We start from the raw sequence: 21,034 nt of genomic DNA, 5'->3' as shown, positions 1-21,034 counted from the left end.
ATTCCAGCTCCATCCATCCACTGTAAGACAAATTATTTACAAATGGAGGGCATTCAACATGACCGCAACTCTGCCTAGAAGTGGATGCCCATCAAGACCATCACCAAGGAGCACCAGAAGAATAATACATCGGGTAAAAGCCAACCCACACATCACCTCTAAAGAGTTGCAGACCTCTCTGGCAGTATCTGGGGTAAATGTACATGCGTCTACAATCAGATGAATTTACCCCAGATGCTGCCAGAGTCAACCTTGACGGATCAACGCATTCCAACGCGTACGTGTGAGTCCAGTGTTACCTACTTGACTTTACCAATGCAGCTGGGGGTTCACTTACTTTTGCACATACACTAATTCCATGTTTCATGTAGTTTTTTGGCTACTTACACAATTCCCTCTAAACAAGTACATGCAATTGATAAACATAAACCTGACATTTCATACATGGAAAACTGGTGATGATAAAATAGAAAAATCATGGTAAAACAACAGAAAACTCTAAACTGCTAAAGGGGTTCACATACTTTCAAGCAGCACTGTAGTTATCCACATAAGTTATAGGCTAATTATATTACTGCTTGTTACTGCTATCAAGCCTCCCATGGAGATTATGCTGTTGTTGTTGCTGCTTAATAAAAACGTTTTGAAGGCTACTTAATTTTAGGCCTACTCTATGTCCATCAATTTCTATGGTGTTTTTAAAGAATAGGCAGAAACAACATGAACTCAATATTCTGACTAACAACCATCAATAAACCAATTACGGATGTGTTGTCTCTGTATCTTTAGCTCGTAAACAATTCACTAAAACTTTTCTTAGGTGTTAAGGTGATTTGTGTTCGTAAACATGTCTGCAGTCCACGAGGGCAAAGATGGGAGCGATATTCTAGAATCTTGGAGGAGGCTCGCGATAGTTTGACTATTAACGGTTTTTACCGTTAGAGAATTAACTCTAACGTTAGTTAGCTAGCAACCTAGGCTTTTGCATGAGACACACGGTGTGGAATCATGAATTTATGTGGGAAGCTGTTATTCTTATTAAGTGTTTGTTCAGTTTGTCTAATTTTGTACCTCGGTGTTTTAGAAGAAAGTGCTTTCCATCTGGACAGTGAGTGGAGGTTTTGACACGATGCATTCCCATCTACTGTTTAAGATCAAACCAGGCTAGCTAGAAACAAAGCTAACAAATAGCTAAACCAGTCGAGTAATTTAGATATGATCATAACATGTGACCAGTGGTACTGTATTTGGCTGTTATACGTTGTAATTAAGATCTAACCTTTAAATAATCCAATCCAACCATGGTCATTTACGATATCTACTGCTAACTGTTAGCTAACATGCCAGTATGCCAGTGACATGCCAGTAGCTAGGACACCTCATGAGGGGTAAAAGGGTAACTTACGTTGTCTAGGTACACTGTTGAGGAGATGATTTCTCTTTTTAAAATTTGTATTAATTGCACAGGTGGAGTAATGTTGTGTCCATATTTTCTATCCTTTTTACAGTTGATTGTGGTAACAGAACAGAGATAAAAGTTGGTAACAAGACCAGTCGTCATAAACGTTTTATTGGGGCGGCCAAGACGCTTTACCTGTTGACATCAGTAGATGGCCGTGGGTGGTTTCCCTACAGTACAGATCCAGTGACTTGCAGCCATTTCAGCAACGCTGCTCAGGAGTAATCATTAAACGAGGATGGATATTGACAGCAGCAGAATGTTTCTATAAGTTTGAATACAGGTCAGTGCTCACCTGAGTGTGGCAGTGCGTTCTACTAATTTCAGATCATAAGTTAATAAATAATAGGAAAAAGATGAAGTGTTTGGCAGCAGCTAGTATCAACAGCCTATAAAGCATCTCTATACATGATAACCATGCCTGCTCCACTTGGAGCCCATTCCCATTTTCTTCAAGCGAAATATTTGCTATATAGAAGACAAGGGACAAGGTGTGGTGTGGGGTTGTGAAATTCCTACATATAATATTTCCCCATATATTCATATTTATATATTGTAGTCTATTTATTTTGCCAGAAATCTAAGTAACTGGAGGGTGAAATCTGGGACGTCGAACTTGACTGCTGATGGCAAGTACACACAGACATCCTCAATCAATGCAATTGTTTTGCATAAAGATTACAAACATATAACCTCGGTAAACGACATTGCAATAGTGAAGCTGGAAACGCCACTGGTATTCGATGACTATGTTAATCGTGTCTGCATACCTGACGCAACAAATGTGGAGGAGTACAAGTATGGAAGGTGCTACGTTGCTGGTTACGATGAACGTCCTGGTCGTAAGCATTTATGTTTTTTTGCGAGTTCTCTAGTAAAATTATTTAACTGTTATTCATCTGATTACACAGTAAATTTGATTGTTTGTGACTATGTTAAACTTAATTTCCACCCAAATAGCTGAGCATGGAATTTTGAGATCGGACCTAGCGAGCGTATTTCCACAGCGATTGTGTAACAAGCGTACATGGCTGAACTTCAAAGTGGCTGCAGATATGATGTGTGCAGGCCGAGGTTCTGGTTTAGTGGCTGGATGTGCGGTATGTGAAAACAACTGTCTGGCTCACTTAAGCAAAACCAGAGAATGTAGGCCTATTGTATGTGACTAATATTGCATTTCATTATGTGCTACAAGTAAACATATCTTCCAATAACTGCAAAATAGGCTAAAACAACAGGAAAGATGATGCAAGATAACCAATAGCCTATTATATCTTTATATCTCCAGAAGGATATAGGTGGACCCCTCAGCTGCTACCTCCCTAACACTGCTAGATACTACGTCAAAGGGATTCGGATAAGTGCTGACAAGTGTGGAGTTATCAGGAGGCCCAATATTTTTCTTAAAGTTAGCGTACATTACCACTGGATTGCAAGACAAATTGAAAATTTCAAGTCTTCAAAATGTTAATTATTAATTGTCATCAGTCATGACATTGTAAAAGCACCTTTAGGGGTATTAAATGTTTGAAATACATTAACTGGTTAGAATTTTAAAGCCATGTTTGTCTCAACATAAACTGTACATTTTAATAAAATTTTAATGGATGTCCTAACATTTCATTGTCTCAGTGTTTATAATACATCTAAGGGTAAGATGGGGGATTGATTTTAGACAGATTTACTCCTCAAGTCTCTCCTTTGTGTGACACAACGCAACTTAGAAGCTTAACCTTGGACTGATATATTTATTTTCTGCGTATATTCTGCCTCTGAAGGCATTGGCATTCTTACCAGAGCGAGATGCTCTCACAGTGGGAAAAGATTATTCAATGGCAGCCGGTGACCTCAACTCTGGGACAGTTAGAACCAACGATGTTTTTCACTGTTGAAAAGGTACACAGGACTTTGCTGGCATATATTGTTGTACTGACACCTGGTGGAGTAAAATGAGATCACACCAATGATCGGACTGCAATGTATCTCAGGTGATGTCTTAGAGAATCATCAGATATTTCATGGACTAAGAGAATCGTTTAACTAAGGAAATCATTGATGTCATGAAGTTCAAGAGACAAAAAAAGGAACGCGTCTAAGGAAATGTTTGGGAATTTCAACCACAGTAAACAAGGTCATGAGTACACGTAGAGAATTGCTTCAGATTATGAACTCCAGAAAATGACACGGAACACAACATTCTATTCAATACATTTATTTAAATCTATGTATTGGCATAGATCAGCTTGGCATTTAAATTTAAATTAAATCTAGCATTACCCCCCACATTACTAATTGTGTCTATTCAAAACAATGATATGAAAGGGCATCTTCAACACATGTGAATGGATTTGACCGAACAGCAGTTAACCAACCCATTCATTTTTGGGGCTTTGTTGGGAGGTGCAACACAAACTGTTAGGGGTTATTAGCAGCTCTCCATTTAAAAAAAAAAAAGTGGGATTATTTAACCTGGGGATTGATCATTTTTCACCCATAACCTTATCACTGGTTACAAAGACCTATAAGCAAATGTAAATGTGAGGTGTGGCCTTTATTCTGTATTTTAGTTGCCATATCTCGAGGCAGTGCAGTATAAACAGTAAGCACAGTCAGTGACGAAGGCCATCACATAGGAGGCATTGAGTTATTGTAGATACCCTGAAATGTAAATTACAACCACAAACCTGCACTGAATGTGGTAGGGACAAAAAGTTAAGAAAAAGGCTTTGTGGGACAAAATATATATGTACACAGACTTTGTGGAACAGAAAATATATATGTACACATTTTTTTTCCTCATACTTTTGTTCCCCATCTCCTGAATTAACAGAAGCAACTGTAAATACTTACGTTTTCAAAAACACATGCAATAGTTAAAATGATGGGGGAAAGTGCAAATTGTTACTTTTTTTCCAACATGGACCAGGTTACTTTAACCATGAGCGGTAATGCAGAGAATTGCTATCAAGTATGAGAGATCAGTCAAGTTTTATAGACATAAAGAATACGTCCACTTGATTATACAGTAACATCTGTGAGACATAAACAAGAACACTAAAAATATAAAAACCAATACCTTCAAAATCATCACTCTAAAATCCCTTTTCAGTATACAGTTTACATACAGCAATGCAAGATAAAACGACTAAAACCAAAAGTTCCACAGGTTTTATAAGGCATGGAGTTGTCAAATAAGGTGTTTTTGTACATGGCTCCTTATGCCACCAGTTTTAATGCATATATTTCTTGCAATACGATGCCAATATCCAAGGATTAACAACCAGTGACAGATGAAAATCACCAACTGAATGGAGTTTAGAGCTCTGTACATTGCATCATGGCAAAAATTAGCTTTATACTCGGGGAGGGGGGGGGGGGGGGGACGACAGCTGTGCTATATGTCACCAATATATGGTCATGAACATGACTTGTGTGAAGACACAAAAATTCTGTGTGCCCGTTAACAGCTTTGAAGGACTGTCCATACAGTGCAGCCAAACGTTGCTGGTGATCTTGTAAATGCATTGACTGCCTCGGCGACGAAAAAAAAAGAAAAGAAAGAAGAACGTAAGAACGACAGTGAGACTCTCCTTACTTATATGATGAGCTGCACCAAGATGGAGGAATGGATTGGGGGTCAAGTGCAAAGAGCAGTTTCCTGTTCGTAAGTCCATCTTGCGGCAAACTGACCCATGTGATAAGACTGCCTAGTGGCTTAGGCAGAGATGGAGTAGTATGCAGACAGTGCTCCTAACCACAACAAGGAGGACAGGACACCCCTGTAGCAACTTCAAGAGGGTGCATCTCTGTGCAATAAGGGGAGAGAGAGCGTATGGTGAAGGAACCTTCCAGTGTGCCCATGGACCAAAAATAAAGTTTTAAGGGGAAAAGCACCACGGCCCCCCCCCCCCCTATCCTCCAGTCTGTGCTTTTCTGCTGCTTGATTTGTTTTGGTCTTCCCTCCCAGGGCTTGATGGGCAGGGGGCCGTTTATTGTTTGATTTTTGTTTGTTTTGTTTTTTTGTCGTTACGTATTTTTTTTTGGACTGTAGGTCACTGTCAGTACTACGGACAGGCCGAGGTAGTCGTTCTTCCACGGCAGTCTAGTTCACATATTCAGCAGGCCGAGAGCGACAGAGCGGCTGGGGGGGGCAAGGTACAGCGGGCCTTTTGTGGGACCTTTTGTCTTCCCTCCTGTGCCCAATCACACCCCAACCAACTCCACCCCACCTCACCACAGACCAGGAAGCGCAAGTGAGGCCACTTGATTATGTGTAAGTCTAAGTGTTGGTCTGTCTGTGTGTCTGTGTGTCTGTGTGTGTGTGTGTGCGCACTCGCACTCGGACAGCGCATCGTGGATATCCTCCAACCTTTCAGAGTAAGTTTGGAGCAAAGCCGATGATGCAAGTCTTTTGGGGGAACTCTGCAAGAGAGGGCTGTGATGTGGTGGTGGTGGTGGTGGTGGTGGTCGGCAGCATCGGGGGCTGGGAAGGCGCCTCACATGTTGTAGGCCACGTAGATGGGGTCCAGCTGGTCGGCCAGGAAGGAGTCACGCAGGTGCATGCGCTGCTTCTCACCGCGCGAGTTGATGGGGATGACCCCCGGGTCCACAATGACCACCACTCCCACGATCAGGTGGTGCTCCTCCAGAACCACGTTGGTGACCAGCGGCACCAGGTCCAGGGCCTCCTGCTCCGAGCCTGCCAGCTCAGACACCACCACCAGCAGGTTGGTCCAGGTGAACACAGCGCTGGAGGGAGAGGAGGGGGTATGGGGTTAAATCGAACGTTGCAGCTCAGTGGGAAATCACAAATGTACAGAGAGAAAATGAAGCGGACAGCGGTGTCGTAGGGTAAAGCAATGACAATGAAACAAACACACAAGTCAATACCCACGGATATATTTACCTCAAAAAAATGCAAGTAAGTAAACCAAGTGGTCAATACAAAATCAAAATACAAGATGAAATAGGCAGTGATTTTTTTACAGATTAAAAAAAAAAAAAATCTGTAAATACAAGGACATAAGTGTTGATAAACAGGTGATGGCAAATTTGGACACACACTGCTGCTGCTGCTGCTGAACACGCTTACCTCTCCGCAATGCTGCGGTGAGCTCGGGACACCGACGTCTCGATGTCAATAGGGTGATAGCGCAGTCCTCTCAGCTCCAGGGTCTCGTCCAGAGAGCCCACCACAAACAGAGCATCATGCCGATCTAGAGAGGACATCCAGATCACTTCACACATCACAGCCTTGCCCCCTGAGTGGGGCTCCATTGCAGCCTCGCAAAAAGCCAACCAACTAAGACAGAAAGTAGTGTAGCAAACAGCACCCTCTGGTGGCAAAAAAAAAAAATTGGTAAAATAGACAGACCTCCACTGGCATCCAGCAGCTCGGTCCTCCTGACGAAGCCCAGGTAGCCGGTGCGTGCCCACAGAGTATGCGTCTCCCCAAAGCTGAGGCGCGTGTTGAAGTGGTCAGCCTGCAGGCTCTCCTCTCCGTAGATAGTATAATAGCCACTAGCACTGTGCGGGCTGTTCACCCAGATCTGAGAGGCGGAGAGGAACAGAAAAGAGAGACAAGGCCATTCAATTCATATGACTGAAAGAGATGATAATGGGTTTTGGAGGGGAAAAGTGGTTGCTTAGAAAGCCTGGCAAATAACATGCTGCACACCACCAGCTGAATGTGTGTACCTTTTAAGGGTGACATAGTGAAGCTGTCATCATGCTTTAAGCACTCTTACCTCCCCAAGGTGGGAATCGCCCAATGGCCCCCTGGTTTCTGGGTTCACAATGATCACTCGAACCCCTGGAAGGATCTGCAGGCAGATAAAGATGCAGGCATGGCTACAAGTGCGCACACAGACATTCATACACAGTAGGGAAAGACAATAAGAGCCTCTGAGGAGTCTGGGTATACCCAATCAGAATCCGATATAACATCATCAAGAGATCTCTCTTCGAGACTCTTTTCGATCGTGGTACCTTGATGACCTACCCAGTGCTGTCTGTTCCAGTGACAGCCTTGGTACGTTTAAAAAGTGCCTGTCTAACTGTCTAACTGGTTAAAAAGGCCTACTCTATAGTCATATTTTTGATATTTGTGAAAATTATTATTAATGATTGTACTAATTGTTTCTTGTTATTTTTTTTGCATTAGGTTAGCATTTTTAAAATCTGTTTTCTAATGTCTTTTTTTATGTTTTATAAGTTGCTTTGCTGAATAGTATAACCATGATCATCACACAGAGATATCTGATACAAATTATATATGCTCGCTTACCGTGCCCGACTCCATGAGGGGCAAACTCTGAGGAGCCCCTCTCTCCACCAGTCTCACCCTAAGCACACACACACACACACACACACACACACACACACACACACACACACACACACACACAAAATACAGTCTGTATAGTAGCCAAACAATTCACCTGTACAAACACATTCCTGCCAATATTCCACATGCATAACAGTTTCAGAAACATAAATCAAGGAATCAAGAATAGATCTTGATTAGATTAAAGATGAACACAGGAAGGACTGCTTGTTGTTACTGTTACACCACTCTCTTTGCTAGTGTGAGTGACACACACACATCTGCCATCTCCAGTAGAACGGGTCGAGTGTGTGTGAGTGCAGTGGGAGAGGTTCTCACCGGTCGTGGCGCAGAGACTTCATGTCCACGTAGACTGTGGAGGGGTCAGGTCCTGCGGTTCCCTTCAGCACACAGACACGATCCACATTTAACATCATGAACCCCAGAGGCCCCACATATACACGTATATGCTAATGTTACCTAACGCTATTGGTGAGAGAGAAGACTTCATATGTGTACGCATGGATGAGATATGCACCCCTAGTGAATATGAGCAAAACAGGCTATGAAAAAATATGTCTTTGCTGTTCATCCTCTTGGTCTTTCACTCAAAATATTCACAAAAATCTTACCTTTTCATTGAAGTAAAATTATTGAAAGAAAAAAAAAACTGTTGAGATTAAATAAATATTTTTCCCCAAAACATGTGTGCCACAATTACTAGGGGTGCCAATAATTGTGGAGGGCACTGTATGTGTGTGTGTGTGTGTGTGTGTGTGTGTGTGAGGATGTCTGACCTGCAGGCAGATGGCCAGGTTGACTCTGGAGCCGAAGGCAGTGCTGACTGCTCGTGGGGAGAGGCCCAGGTCCTTGAAGAGCTTGGAGAAGGACTGGGAGAGGACCAGACGCGGGCGCTCCTCAGCCACAACCACACAACTCCGCACACACGACAGATTCACACCCCGCGCCTACACACACACACACACACACACATACACACAGATTACATTCCAGCACATGTCTCCTCGTGTTGCATTTAACTCACTTACTGCCTATGAGCAGTCCTAAGAAAAGTGCTTTACAAAATAGAAAGGCATGCATCTCTGCTTACAGCTGGTCAGAGGAACCCATCAACCTTGTGTTACGTAAGGGATAATGTATAGTCTGGCGGTCATTATCGAAAAAATAAATCCCGACGGGACGAACAGGTCTGGTTTCGTCCTGAAGGGATTTATTTTACGATAATGACCGCCGGACTATACATTATCTCACTTATTATGCGGTTACTTGCCAAAACAATAGAAGACATTCCTCCAAAATACCTCTTTAATTATTTTCTTGCAGTTTAGTCATTTCCGCTAAGACAAAATGGTTCTTCACGCAAATAGAACCTTAAAGTTTCAGGTGTTGCGTAGCAACCCATTACTTGCTGACTTTTTCATTGTGACTTGACAAGTTACAATGAATTTCTGTTACGTTAAATGACCGGACTACTTGCGGAATGATATGAAAGATGATATGAATTAGAAGCACAAAACCCGTTGCCAATGACAGCGGTCAGGAATTTTTCGAAAGCGGCCAAAATGAAGAAATATCAGACTTCCGAACATTGGGGTGGTCCAGTCAAATCAACGGAACTTTTTGGAACATTCTGAAGAGCCGTATAATAAATTAAAAGAGAGAGCGACTTTGAAGACTAACAAGTTTTGGCAAGAACTTGCCATAGTGGCAGTGTGATACTGAAAAAGAGGTTTGCACAGGTTAGCATGCATGTGTAAGAGCAGTGTAGCTGTTTACACGTCGTGTGCCTGTCATGTCAAGTGATCAGATGGAGGAATGATGTAAGTAGGCATGTTTGAGTGTGTGTGTGTGCTTCTGCGAGTGTTTCCATCTTTACCTTCAGTGTCTCTGTCTGGGTGCCCAGGCCTTTGGTGCAGAGCTCCATGACGGAGTAAGAGCAGAAGGTGTCTCGGATCTTGTACTGGCTGAGCGTGCTGAGCCACAGGGCCAGAGAGCTCTCCAGCTCCATCGGAGGGATCAGGATAGACTGATGACCTGAGTACACACTGCGCACACACACACACACACACACACACACACACACACACACACACACACACACACACAGAGTAAACATCTATCCAGTTAGCAGGGCTAAATGTTACTGCACAGCTTCTCAGTCACTCTGCGTCTTGCCTTGCTGTGCTGTGTAGAAACTGACTGTGCCCAACATGAACTGTATGTATTAGAATATGAGAGCAACTTGAATGACAATGCCAGCTGTGAGAAGCCAGTCTGTGTATTTCTGAGTGTGTGTGTGTGTGTGAGAGAGTGTGTGTGTGTGTGTGTGTGTGTGTGTGCCTGTGCACATCTCACCTACACAGACACCACAGCACAAAGCCAAGGCCACAGTAGGGGTCCAGGCAGATGGCAATTTGACGTGAGGAGTACAGCTCACACTGGAGCTTTATGGAGCGACACAGAGCACTCACAGCTGCATGGGAGATCTGATGGAACACACACACACACACACACACACACACACACACACACACACACACACACACACACACACACACACACACACACACACACACACTGTTATCATCAGGATCACCATCATCATGATCAGAAACAGCAGCATTGGCCTCCCTTCTGTGCCTGATGAAACCGAATGACACTGAAGGAGCTTTCAGCAGTAGGATGTGGTGTAAACGGCAGGTTACATTCACAAAACGCAAAACACCTTTCCCTATGGGTCCACACACTACATATGACCCATCTTGTGTTTAACACACAAATGATGCCCAGGGTTATGGACTGTGGTGCTGCTGCTGCTGGTGACCCACCTTCACCCCAGTGAGCATGCCCGTGGTGGACACGCTGAAGTCCAGGTAGGCCAGCATCTCTGCTGTGGGCGGCTTGTAGATCTGAGGGGGCCGCTTCCTGGGGAGATCGTCTGAAAAGACACACAGGGAGAGAGCTGAGGCATGGTGTGTGTGTGTGTGTGTGTGTGTGTGTGTGCCTGCATGTGTGTGTATATGTACGAGGTGCGAAAAAAAAAAGATATGAGATAGCGGCCAAATTGAAACCAGGTACGTTTTTCACTTTTTATAGGCGCAGTTCCAAAACGCTTGGATCGCACCTCGTTTGTGTGTGTGGTGGGTGTGTGTGTGTGGTGGGTGTGTGTGTGTGTGTGTGTGTGTGTGTGTGTGTGTGTGTGTGTGTGTGTGACTACTGGTCTATGAGGTGAGTCCTGAAGAGACCCTGTCAAAGACTGTGAGTGCTGTCTTGTGTGTATAGTATGTACTGCATACCAGTACATATGTGTTTTTGGTACTTTGGTCGCAGCTATTTCTCTGCACCCTGACAGTATCTTGTGGTTCAGGGCTTCCCTTTGACCTCTCTCTGTGTGTATGCTGCGTTGGTCTCTGTGAGTGGACAGTTAACCTCACATTTATCCTTCTTTGAATTAACTTTCGTAATTGTTGTGATTACCAGACTGGTGACTGTATTTGTCGATTATTAAAAAATACATTATAAAATGTATGGTACAACCACTGTGCCCGGTGTGTTTAAATGTGTCTATGAGAGATGAACTGACAGGTAAAGCACCTGAGGGCTGGGGCCAGGCTCCGGCCTCTGACCTGTGTCTATAAGGGTGGGTCATATCTGACCTGTGTCTAAAATGGTGGGTCATATCTGACCTGTGACCTGTGTCTATAATGGTGGGTCATATCTGACCTGTGTCTAAAATGGTGGGTCATATCTTACCTGTGTCTAAAATGGTTAATGGTGGGTCATATCTGACCTGTGTCTATAAGGGTGGGTCATATCTGACCTGTGTCTAAAATGGTGGGTCATATCTGACCTGTGTCTATAATCGTGGGTCATATCGTACCTGTGTCTATAATCGTGGGTCATATCGTACCTGTGTCTATAATGGTGGGTCATATCTGACCTGTGACCTGTGTCTATAAGGGTGGGTCATATCTGACCTGTGTCTAAAATGGTGGGTCATATCTGACCTGTGACCTGTGTCTATAATGGTGGGTCATATCATACCTGTGTCTATAATGGTGGGTCATATCTGACCTGTGTCTATAATCGTGGGTCATATCGTACCTGTGTCTATAATCGTGGGTCATATCGTACCTGTGTCTATAATGGTGGGTCATATCTGACCTGTGACCTGTGTCTATAATGGTGGGTCATATCTGACCTGTGTCTAAAATGGTTAATGGTGGGTCATATCTGACCTGTGTCTATAATGGTGGGTCATATCTGACCTGTGTCTATAATGGTGGGTCATATCTGACCTCTGACCTGTGTCTATAATGGTGGGTCATATCGTACCTGTGACCTGTGTCTAAAATGGTGGGTCATATCTGACCTCTGACCTGTGTCTATAATGGTGGGTCATATCTGACCTGTGTCTATAATGGTGGGTCATATCTGACCTGTGACCTGTGTCTAAAATGGTGGGTCATATCTGACCTGTGTCTATAATGGTGGGTCATATCTGACCTGTGACCTGTGTCTATAATGGTGGGTCATATCTGACCTCTGACCTGTGTCTATAATGGTGGGTCATATCTGACCTGTGTCTAAAATGGTGGGTCATATCTGACCTGTGTCTATAATGGTGGGTCATATCTGACCTCTGACCTGTGTCTATAATGGTGGGTCATATCTGACCTCTGACCTGTGTCTATAATGGTGGGTCATATCGTACCCTGTGTCTATAATGGTGGGTCATATCGTACCTGTGTCTATAATGGTGGGTCATATCTGACCTGTGTCTATAATGGTGGGTCATATGGTACCTGTGTCTATAATGGTGGGTCATATCTGACCTCTGACCTGTGTCTATAATGGTGGGTCATATCTGACCTCTGACCTGTGTCTATAATGGTGGGTCATATCTGACCTCTGACCTGTGTCTATAATGGTGGGTCATATCTGACCTCTGACCTCTGACCTGTGTCTATAATGGTGGGCCATATCTGACCTCTGACCTGTGTCTATAATGGTGGGTCATATCTGACCTCTGACCTGTGTCTATAATGGTGGGTCATATCTGACCTCTGACCTGTGTCTATAATGGTGGGTCATATCTGACCTCTGACCTGTGTCTATAATGGTGGGTCATATCTGACCTCTGACCTGTGTCTATAATGGTGGGTCATATCTGACCTCTGACCTCTGACCTGTGTCTATAATGGTGGGCCATGTCTTGATGTTGACGCTGGCCGCAGCTTCTTTGGACCTGAGGATCTTCATGAGGAGCTGAGTGGTGAGGATGCAGGCAGCTTTACTGACCTACACACACACACACACACACACACACACACACACAGACACATGCGTACACACACACACACACACACACACACACACACACACACACACACACAGCAGCAGCAGGGGGGACAGAGAGAGGAGGCCATCAGAGACGTGGAGCTCAGTCAACAGGCCAACATCACACACACACACACACACACACACACACACACACACACACACACACACACACACACACACACACACACACACACACACACACACACACAGCAGCAGGGGGGACAGAGAGAGGAGGCCATCAGAGACGTGGAGCTCAGTCAACAGGCCAACATCACACACACACACACACACACACACACACACACACACACACACACACACACACACACACACACACACACACAAAGGTCAGGAATTGTCTATTTCTTCACGAGTGCTACATCACAAGGTTAATGGGAGCCTTCGAGCACCGTCTCAACTGGCTAGACCACTAAGAGGGTACACACTCATTTTTGTGGAAACGCTTTAGTTCAGTGAACACTACTGTATGTTACCAAGTAGAGTGGGCTGTGTTGAAACTTTTAGAGAGTAGAAGTCCAGCTCCATTTTTTACTGAATTAATGCCTGCGCTAGATCATTTTATCTGATATACACAGTACATTTCAGGCTCAGTCATCTGATTAGCCAATCACCAAACACCAAATATAGGACAGGCAATTATTTGATCGCTGAAGCCAAGCAGGCTGCGTCCCTATTGGTTGGCTGGAAGATATGACTTACGTCTATGATCATGCGGACCGTGGGCAGCGTGGCGGCCAGGTTCTGAGGGTGAGGCGGCCGAACCGTCACCGGGACACAGCCCGCATACAGGCAACCGTAGAAGGAGGAGATCAGGTCGATACCTGCAAAGGAGGACGAGATGGGTTAAACGTACGAGGACCCATAGGACCGCCAAATACACACACAAGCACACAAGAAGGGTATCCATCCCAAATGTTCTTGGGTGTTTGTCTTGAATTATTATGACTGAGTGAAAGTACACACATGACAGTGGACCAATGACAGTGGACCAATGACAGTGGACCAATGACAGTGCACCAATGACAGTGGACCAATGACAGTGGACCAATGACAGTGCACCAATGACAGTGGACCAATGACAGTGGACCAATGACAGTGGACCAATGACAGTGCACCAATGACAGTGGACCAATGACAGTGGACCAATGACAGTGCACCAATGACAGTGCACCAATGACAGTGGACCAATGACAGTGGACCAATGACAGTGCACCAATGACAGTGCACCAATGACAGTGCACCAATGACAGTGCACCAATGACAGTGCACCAATGACAGTGCACCAATGACCAATGATGAAGCCGATGCCACAGACACATTTCAGCCAACATCTTGGTCCAAAGGAAAAAGGTCCTTTTAAAGACCAGCCTAATAACAGGCAAGTCTGAGAGCGCAGGGTGGTGCCGTCAGCTGAATGGACATAAAGGCCAATCGCACCTCAGTGGGGAAAGATCACGATGAGTCACAATGATGGAATCATGCTAAATGTGAGCCACAGAATATGGAGCTCGAAAAAAAAAAAAAAGACGCGCACGTTGGCTAATCAGCTTTAAAACTCCAGTCATTCAACATCTTGTGTTTTTCTTTTCTGTTATGGTCAGTGACCATACTGTTAAAATCAAAAGAGTTGTCTTTCCTGCATCCTGAATTGTACCCATGAAAAGGCAATAAAAAGTGAGTATGATGTAAGATTGCCCAGCTAGGTGTACACTGTGTGTGTGTGCGTGTGTGTGTGTGTGTGGGTGTGGGTGCATGTGTGTGCATGAGCATTTCCGCGCATGTGTGTGCGTGTGCGTGTGCATGTGTGTGTGTTTGTGCGTGCCTGTGTGTGTGTGTGGGTGCATGTGTGTGTCTGAGCGTGTGTTTGCATGTGTGTGTGTGCGTGCCTGTGTGTGTGTGTGGGTGCATGTGTGTGTCTGAGCGTGTGTTTGCATGTGTGTGTGTGTGTGCATGTGTGTGTGTGTGCGTGCCTGTGTGTGTGTGTGTGTGCATGTGTGTGTGTGGGTGTGGGTGCATGTGTGTGTGTGTGTGTGTGTGTGTGTGTGTGTGTGTGCGGGGAGGCATACCAGGAGGATAGAGTAGCACCACATTGTCTCCTGTATTGATGCCTCCTCTCTCCATCAGTGCTGCGGCCACCCTCTCCGCCCGTTTGTGGAGCTGCACACATGAGGCTGTGCTCACTACCACCCCCTGGAGGAGAAGAGGAGTTACTACATTTAGTACAGGACTTTAAACTTTAAAAACACAATGCTACGAAGTATTAAAAAAAAAAACAGTCTGGCCATTTTTTTTCGAGGTGACTGAGATTACTGCAGACACCAGGAGTGAGGACCACTTGTGCGTTTTTTGTCACAGTGCGTGCAAGTTAAAGTCGATTCAAGGCAGTTTCAGAGGTGGTAAGTAGGTAGGTAGGTGTCTCTCACTATACCTTGGCATTGAGAAGGACATAAAGGACGTGGTCGGGGTCACTCTGAGCCCGCCACTGCAAGGCCTCTGACAGGAACTGGTGCTGTAAAAAAAGGACCAGACCCTCAGTTAGTGTCTGTCTAGTATGTGCATGCATGCATGCATCTGCAGCCTACTACCCTAAGACAGTAACGAACAAACACACACACACAGGATTTGACAGGATTACATCAGGACCACACGCCAACAGCGCCACTTAAAGCACTAGCATTAGAAGCAGATACAGTGACAGTGACAGTGACAGTGACAGCTGCAGTGAGTTTTGGGTCACAACACAAAGCCAACTCCAAGCTCAAGCCTGGTGGGACACAGACACAAGGGAAGGGGTCACAGAGGCTGGGTCACACAGTGGTAGGGGAAGAACAGTCCACACAGAAGTGGGAGAACTGCCGTGGGACACAGGCCTGTGTGCTTTCCGCTTCAACTAACAAAGACAGACACACACACACACACACACACACACACACACACACACACACACACAAAGACACACACACAGCCGGGTGTGCTGCACCACAAAGGCTCTGAAGCAAAGCAGAGGGTGCATGCAGAGGGCTGGCATTGCTCACCAAACCATGCAGAGTCTAAGTGTGTGTGTGTGTGTGTGTGTGTGTGTGTGTGCGCTTCCTAGCACGCATGTGTGTGCGCGACTGTATGCTGGTGAAGCGTGCCCTCACTATCTATATCAAACAGAATTTCATACAAGGGTGTGCACCCAGCCCTTCAGCCTCTTCACACATAGGCACACACACACACACACACACACACACACACACACACACACACACACACACACACACACACACACACACACACACACACACACACACACACACACACACACACACACACTCCAAATAGCCCAGAGAGGCAAGTGTTGTTCATGCCTCATTTAAGATCCAAACTACTGTAGTCAAAATGATTTGCGTCAACTTAAACTGGTAGTACATGATATAGTGAAATGGCTGAAAATAACAGCAGGCAAAATATTTTTCCCACATCCAATTAAAAAAAAAAAGATTACCACTGAAAAGTCTTTGTGGAGAAACTCTCGATATAATGACATGAAAATGACTGGGTGCACATTCACTCCCTCTCCCACTCTGCGTGCGACTGCTTTGGACTGATCTCCTGTGGCAGTACTGCTGGGGACAGACAGACATGTGGTCCGACAGAAAATAACACACTAGCCTATTCTAAGAGTAGGTCTTGGCGGCGAAACTGCTTGAGTGACGAGCACCTACAACACCGGTTTGAGAATTGAGGAAGTAGAATTCTAGGGCAATTTAGGCGAATATGCTGAAATGAAGACTAGGCTGCCTCTCTCACTCTCTCTCTCTCACACTCTCTCTCTCTCTCACACTCTCTCTCTCACTCACACTCTCTCTCTCTCTCACACTCTCTCACTCTCTCACACTCACACTCTCGCTCACACTCTCTCTCACACTCTCTCTCACACTCTCTCTCACACTCTCTCTCACACTCTCTCTCACACTGTCTCTCACTCTGTCTCTCACTCTGTCTCTCACTCTGTCTCTCACTCTGTCTCTCACTCTGTCTCTCACTCTGTCTCTCACTCTGTCTCTCACTCTGTCTCTCACTCTGTCTCTCACTCTGTCTCTCACTCACACTCGTTTTCTGACGTGGTGACTGCTGAGGACGAGCTTGACTGGTGGGCAGTGAGCGTGTGGCTGCACACACACACATCTGACGGATACCAGCACAGCAAACACACACACACACACACACACACACACACACACACAGATAAACCCACACAACTCAAACAGGGAGAGGGAGGATTCAGGCCTCAGGACAGGTCTTACCATCATAGTGGGCCACATACTGAGCTGGGACCAGGGAGTATAGACAGAACAGAAACATACGCTTAGAGGAGAGGAAAGAGAGAGGAGAGGAAAGAGAGAGCATTCCACAACCCACCCTGAACTCCTCCTCATTCACTCCTTCCCACCCCCCTTTTTCAACTCAGTTACTAGCAGATAGCAAACAGCAGAAAGAGAGAGAGCAAGGTGTTAGCGGACTAGCTAGCTCATTCACGCTGGACATCCGTATTGATTCATATAGAGACTGACGGGATATGAAGCTTCGAGTCAGGTTATTTAAAGCCGATAGAGACAACATGTAGCTAACCAGTTAGCAAGCTAGCTAGCTGGCTAGCTCATTCACTCCTAGTGTTCATATTCACGGTGGCCCGTTTGAGTTGCATTCAGCACTGTGTGAGACCGCAGAGAGACGGATCAGGGTCTCCTCCGTGGGGCTCCTGCGGCTGGGGGGGGGGGGGGGGGGAGATCTGAGGCTTACCTTCCTCACCAGGTCCTGGTCCTCGATCTGGCCCAGCTCACGGCCAGCCGCCTGGGCGAGCCTCTTCCCCGCAACCAGGTTCCCCACCATGATGGAGGCAGGGCCGACACCCACTGCAAACAGAGAGGAGGTGGTCAGTTAACTCACACAGGGCAGACAGAGAGGAGGTGGTCAGTTAACTCACACAGGGCAAACAGAGAGGAGGTGGTCAGTTAACTCACACAGGGCAGACAGAGAGGAGGTGGTCAGTTAACTCACACAGGGCAGACAGAGAGGAGGTGGTCAGTTAACTCACACAGGGCAGACAGTGAGGAGGTGGTCAGTTAACTCACACAGGGCAAACAGAGAGGAGGTGGTCAGTTAACTCACACAGACAGGGCAGACAGTGAGGAGGTGGTCAGTTAACTCACACAGGGCAGACAGAGAGGAGGTGGTCAGTTAACTCACACAGGGCAGACAGAGAGGAGGTGGTCAGTTAACTCACACAGGGCAGACAGAGAGAGAAAGTCAACAGAATGGAAGAGAGAGAGAGGGGCAGGCGACGGGGGCAGAGGGGGGGGGGGGGGGGGTGGGAACGGGTGGACAGGGGGTAACAAGAGATTTCGAGATAGGAGGAATGACAGAAGGGCAAAATGGCCTGCAAGCTCCACACAACCAGGGGGGAGGGGGGGGTGGGTCAGGGGGGCGTGTGCTCACCTGGCTGCTTCTGCCGGGGTTTGGGCATGTTGGTGACGCAGGTGTGGGGGCACATGAGGATGTTGCAGGGGTGGAGGGAGCCCTCCAGGAAGTGCTGTTTTGTCTCCGACACGTGGATGCCACCCAGGGGGGTCTTGGGTAAAGTGTTGGCAGGCACCAGCGCCAGACAGAACAGGCCCACCTGGTGGATGCTGTCTATGGCCTACAGGGAGGAGAAGGAGAAGGGAAGGGAACAGACTCTTTCAGTGCATTTATAGTAAAGGGGACACTCTCACTTCCACAGCAGCAGCACTCAGTTTTCAGCTCCTACCGCACTAGTCATAACTATACATTTAAGCGCCAGTGGAAGTCACTTCATAAGTACTTTCTGTTTTTTTGTCTGTAGCGAGACCTGTGCCTAATACATTCTTTCTGTAACAGAACATTCTAGTACATCTACTCTCTGCTTTCTCTTGTAACAACACCTGTACCTGCAGGTTCTATAGTTTGCACATTCATAGATGAGAGGGTGTCAGGCAAGCCCCGGAATGCACCGGAATGCACTGGAATGCACTGGAATGCACTGGAATGCACCGGAATGCACCGGAATGCACTGGAATGCGTTGGAATGGTCTGCTAGTCGGGAGGAAGCTGGGATGGGACTGACCTGCAGCACTCGGCTCATCCACTGGAAGCTGTCCTCCTCGCTGGCGTCGGGGCGCTGCTCAGCCACGATCACGATCCTCTCGTCGTAGAACACCGTGCACGAGAACACGGCGATCCTATCCACAAACACAGACGCGGTCACACACCTGACCTGATCGCACATTTCATACTACAGTACGTCATACTATAGAGACATGTGAAGGATTAGATTGCTATGTCCACCTTTCAAATGAGTATTACTATGTATTATTATTAGTGCTGTCAAACGATTAAAATATTTAATCGCGATTAATCGCATTTATGTCAGTTAACTCAAAATTTATCGCGATTAATCGCAATTTTTTATCTATTCTAAATGTCTCTTCGTTTATTTATTTTTTCCATCATTTTATTTTAATTTTAATGCCCTTATCAACATGGAAAAGTTGATTGGCTTGCTTTATGCAAATGTTTTATTTTATTGAAAACCAATATTGCCAAACAGGGCGGTACAAAATAAAATTATGAAGTGCACATTTCAGGTAAACAAGGACTCAGCCTATAGTGCAGTTAAACCATGGCTTAATATTTTCTTTTTTTCAAGTTTGCTGGGTACATAGCAGTCAGGCCTCTTATTTCAGAAACATTGAACCGTAACAGTTAGGTTACCAATAAAAGGTAAGCCTACTACTTCTTTGCTTTCAGCCAGCTGCCCGTTGACAGTTTCAGACAACAGTGAAGCTGCTTCTTTTGCACAACACAACTTTTAAAAGTAAACTTTCCATTCAGAATCTTTTTATCATCCATTTCGCCGTATCGCGCTCACCATTCACTCAAACCGTAACGTTAGCCTACTACACAGTTTGCGAGGCCAAAAAGAATGTTAATCTAAAAAATAAAAAAAAATTAATTATTTTTTTAAAAAATTGAAAATAAAATCGCGTTAATCTCGCGATAAAAAAATTAACGGCGTTAAAATGGGTTTGCGTTAACGCCGTTAATAACGCGTTAAACTGACAGCACTAATTATTATTAGTATTTTTATGAGTATTATTATTATTATCTAAATATTCTTAAGGCTTCATAAAACTGTGGTGACAGTCGGTCTCCAATCATGAGGGCAGCTTCAGCAGGGGGTGCGTTGAACTCACCTCCCGCGGTAAACGGTTTTGACCGGTTCCACCGCCAGGGCGGTGGCCACCAGGTCGTCTGCGTTGTGCCGTCGGCTGCTCACGTTCAGCAGCCCCTCGATCTTCCCCACCACAAACACCAGACTGCCCTGAATACAGAGAGAGAGAGAGAGAGAGAGACAGACAGATAGACAGAGGTGTTCAGATATACTCACACAGACAGACATAAAAGACCACACCGCATTAGACTCAGAGAAGGCAGAGGTGTTCAGTTATATATATATATATATATATATATATATACACACATACATACCAGTGGTTGTGTGTATGTGTATGTTTGTATGTGTGGTATGATACACCACACACACACACACACACACACACACACACACACACACACACACACACACACACAGACACACACACACACCCCAATTCCAAAGTGTCTTACCGGCCCCACGAAGCCCAGCAGGCCAGTGCGAGTGAAGGGGATCTCCCCTATAGGAGCGCCGCTGGAGTTCACTGGGATCACCTGCAGAGGGGGTGGGAACACCATTCATATAAGTGCATATAGGAGCTTAGAATCTCACTCACTCGCTCACAGTTACACAATCACTTACTTCA

General features: G+C 45.5%; 1 protein-coding gene and 2 long non-coding RNA genes across 4 annotated transcripts in view; 1 reads left to right on the top strand and 2 right to left on the bottom strand.

The window, feature by feature from the left end:
* Positions 1 to 930: 930 nt before the first annotated feature.
* Positions 931 to 3,075, top strand: LOC116220271. The gene is made up of 5 exons (XR_004163530.2): positions 931 to 1,108; positions 1,509 to 1,742; positions 2,036 to 2,301; positions 2,420 to 2,559; positions 2,748 to 3,075. It is a non-coding gene; the product is annotated as an uncharacterized LOC116220271 (long non-coding RNA).
* A 580-nt stretch (positions 3,076 to 3,655) lies between these two features.
* Positions 3,656 to 21,034, bottom strand: part of dip2ba (disco-interacting protein 2 homolog Ba) — a 64,785-nt gene continuing 47,406 nt past the window's right edge. The window contains exons 20-38 of the mRNA XM_031565784.2: positions 20,862 to 20,942; positions 20,429 to 20,556; positions 19,300 to 19,414; positions 18,654 to 18,855; positions 17,958 to 18,070; positions 15,598 to 15,678; positions 15,236 to 15,359; positions 13,869 to 13,990; positions 12,995 to 13,106; positions 10,634 to 10,743; positions 10,161 to 10,291; positions 9,682 to 9,850; positions 8,582 to 8,752; positions 8,124 to 8,185; positions 7,746 to 7,803; positions 7,207 to 7,281; positions 6,834 to 7,008; positions 6,552 to 6,675; positions 3,656 to 6,208 (exon numbers count right to left, since the gene is read on the bottom strand). Of these exons, the coding sequence (XP_031421644.1) occupies positions 5,956 to 6,208; positions 6,552 to 6,675; positions 6,834 to 7,008; positions 7,207 to 7,281; positions 7,746 to 7,803; positions 8,124 to 8,185; positions 8,582 to 8,752; positions 9,682 to 9,850; positions 10,161 to 10,291; positions 10,634 to 10,743; positions 12,995 to 13,106; positions 13,869 to 13,990; positions 15,236 to 15,359; positions 15,598 to 15,678; positions 17,958 to 18,070; positions 18,654 to 18,855; positions 19,300 to 19,414; positions 20,429 to 20,556; positions 20,862 to 20,942 (2,406 nt within the window). The 3' untranslated portion in view covers positions 3,656 to 5,955. The remainder of the gene's footprint in view (positions 6,209 to 6,551; positions 6,676 to 6,833; positions 7,009 to 7,206; positions 7,282 to 7,745; positions 7,804 to 8,123; positions 8,186 to 8,581; positions 8,753 to 9,681; positions 9,851 to 10,160; positions 10,292 to 10,633; positions 10,744 to 12,994; positions 13,107 to 13,868; positions 13,991 to 15,235; positions 15,360 to 15,597; positions 15,679 to 17,957; positions 18,071 to 18,653; positions 18,856 to 19,299; positions 19,415 to 20,428; positions 20,557 to 20,861; positions 20,943 to 21,034) is intronic.
* On the bottom strand, positions 10,987 to 12,989 carry LOC116220270. 2 transcript variants are annotated; one of them, XR_004163529.2, is made up of 4 exons: positions 12,951 to 12,989; positions 12,319 to 12,580; positions 12,245 to 12,281; positions 10,987 to 11,655 (listed from the first exon to the last, which is right to left on the bottom strand). It is a non-coding gene; the product is annotated as an uncharacterized LOC116220270 (long non-coding RNA). The 2 variants fall into 2 exon arrangements; XR_004163528.2 differs by lacking the exon at positions 12,951 to 12,989 and having other exon boundaries at positions 12,319 to 12,707.

The sequence above is a fragment of the Clupea harengus genome, chromosome 4, assembly GCF_900700415.2.
Source record: "Clupea harengus chromosome 4, Ch_v2.0.2, whole genome shotgun sequence".
In the NCBI taxonomy this organism is placed as follows: domain Eukaryota; kingdom Metazoa; phylum Chordata; class Actinopteri; order Clupeiformes; family Clupeidae; genus Clupea; species Clupea harengus.
Note: the sequence above shows the minus strand (reverse complement) of the source record. Positions and strands in the feature narration are given on the sequence as shown.